The 1,374-nt window shown below is 26.8% G+C and overlaps 1 protein-coding gene across 1 annotated transcript; it reads right to left on the bottom strand.

Moving 5' to 3' along the window:
• Positions 1-9: 9 nt before the first annotated feature.
• On the bottom strand, positions 10-1,361 carry LOC106754301 (protein PIN-LIKES 1; the record flags this gene model as incomplete). Its single annotated transcript, XM_014636315.2, has 4 exons — positions 1,199-1,361; positions 1,011-1,090; positions 741-865; positions 10-90 (listed from the first exon to the last, which is right to left on the bottom strand). Coding segments are annotated over exons 1-4 (421 nt in total), but the record flags the coding sequence as incomplete, so codon positions are not given.
• Between the last annotated feature and the right edge of the window lie 13 nt (positions 1,362-1,374).

The following is a 1,374-nucleotide window of genomic DNA, read 5'->3' as shown; positions in this document are numbered from 1 at the left end:
TTTTGGTGCAAACATTCACATCTCCAAAAGGATTCCCACTTTGTTTACACACTGCAGGAACTATAATTATTGGCAAATTTCCCAGATTTCCTGCAACATCAAATATTCCAATCCATAATTAATATACTAAACATATACATATACACATATTATTCATAGATAATTTATAATAGAAATCTTTAATTGTATACTTTTCTACACCACAAAAAATACATACTACACAAGCCAAAAAATGTAAAATAAGCTTTACAAGAAAAAAAAAATGAAACGTCCTACTCTAAGTTTCAACGTTCCTACTGACTAACACATGTTCTCCAAAAATACCATTTAAGCTCAAAGTATTAAAGTGATCATTATTATCTTGAAACACACTTTTTAATTTCAATTCAATCTTATAAAATTAATTTATAAAACAAAATTTAAATCTACTTTTATATATTGGTCTTATTTCTACTTCATCCGAAATTTCATTTCATTTCCTATATTTTTATGATGGTATGATAGAAGTCTAATAATAAAAGTAATAAAATAATTTTAATAGATAACAAATATCATTAAATAGACTTTTAATTACTCAAATATTATATTAAAAAACATAAAATGTAAGTCTAACCCAATTTTACACTTTGTAACGAGAAATTTACCTTCACTTATATTATATATTTGTTTTATTTATCAAATTAGGTTTTCCAACATATATATAATATAATAAAATAAAATAAAATATAAGTGATACCTACCTGCTGAACAACATCCTAAAACAAGGCCATGGAGATGATTAGGAACTCTAGTTAGTTTAACAAGTAACAATCCAAGAACTGTTCCAATAATAAATGTGAGAAGAATGTTGAGAGGCATAAACCACCTACAAAAATTTGTGGAAACATCTTTCTCAATTCATCATTGTCGCAACCAGAATCGCTATGAAATTGGGTTTTAAACAATCATTTATGAAGAATTATTGTTTGATAAGAAAATGATGCAGAAGAAAGCAAGAAATAAAAACTTACAGTCTAACCACACTTCTTAGAGTTATTGTTTCAGCTAAACTGGTACAAAGTAGAGCTGGAGCAAAGACAAAATATACCATCTGTTATAAGAAAAAGAAAATTCATCAGTTATTCATACAATGAACAATGCAGTTTTGAATAAATATAAAATATTGGAAAAGAATTACAAAGAAAATGTTTGAACTTACATTGTTGAGACTTTTCCTGGCAGTTTTTCCGAGTATGTTAAAGCGATCAATTGCAAGAATTGTTCCCAATGCAGTAATTAGCAACACTTTCAAAACTGGCATTAATGCAACAAAGAAAAGCTTCCAAAACTCCATTTTTGTGTCTTCTTTTCTTTCCTCTTTTTTAACTATTATAA

The sequence above is a fragment of the Vigna radiata genome, unplaced genomic scaffold (genome assembly GCF_000741045.1).
Source record: "Vigna radiata var. radiata cultivar VC1973A unplaced genomic scaffold, Vradiata_ver6 scaffold_2072, whole genome shotgun sequence".
Taxonomy (NCBI): domain Eukaryota; kingdom Viridiplantae; phylum Streptophyta; class Magnoliopsida; order Fabales; family Fabaceae; genus Vigna; species Vigna radiata.
This window is presented reverse-complemented; position numbering and strand designations above follow the sequence as displayed.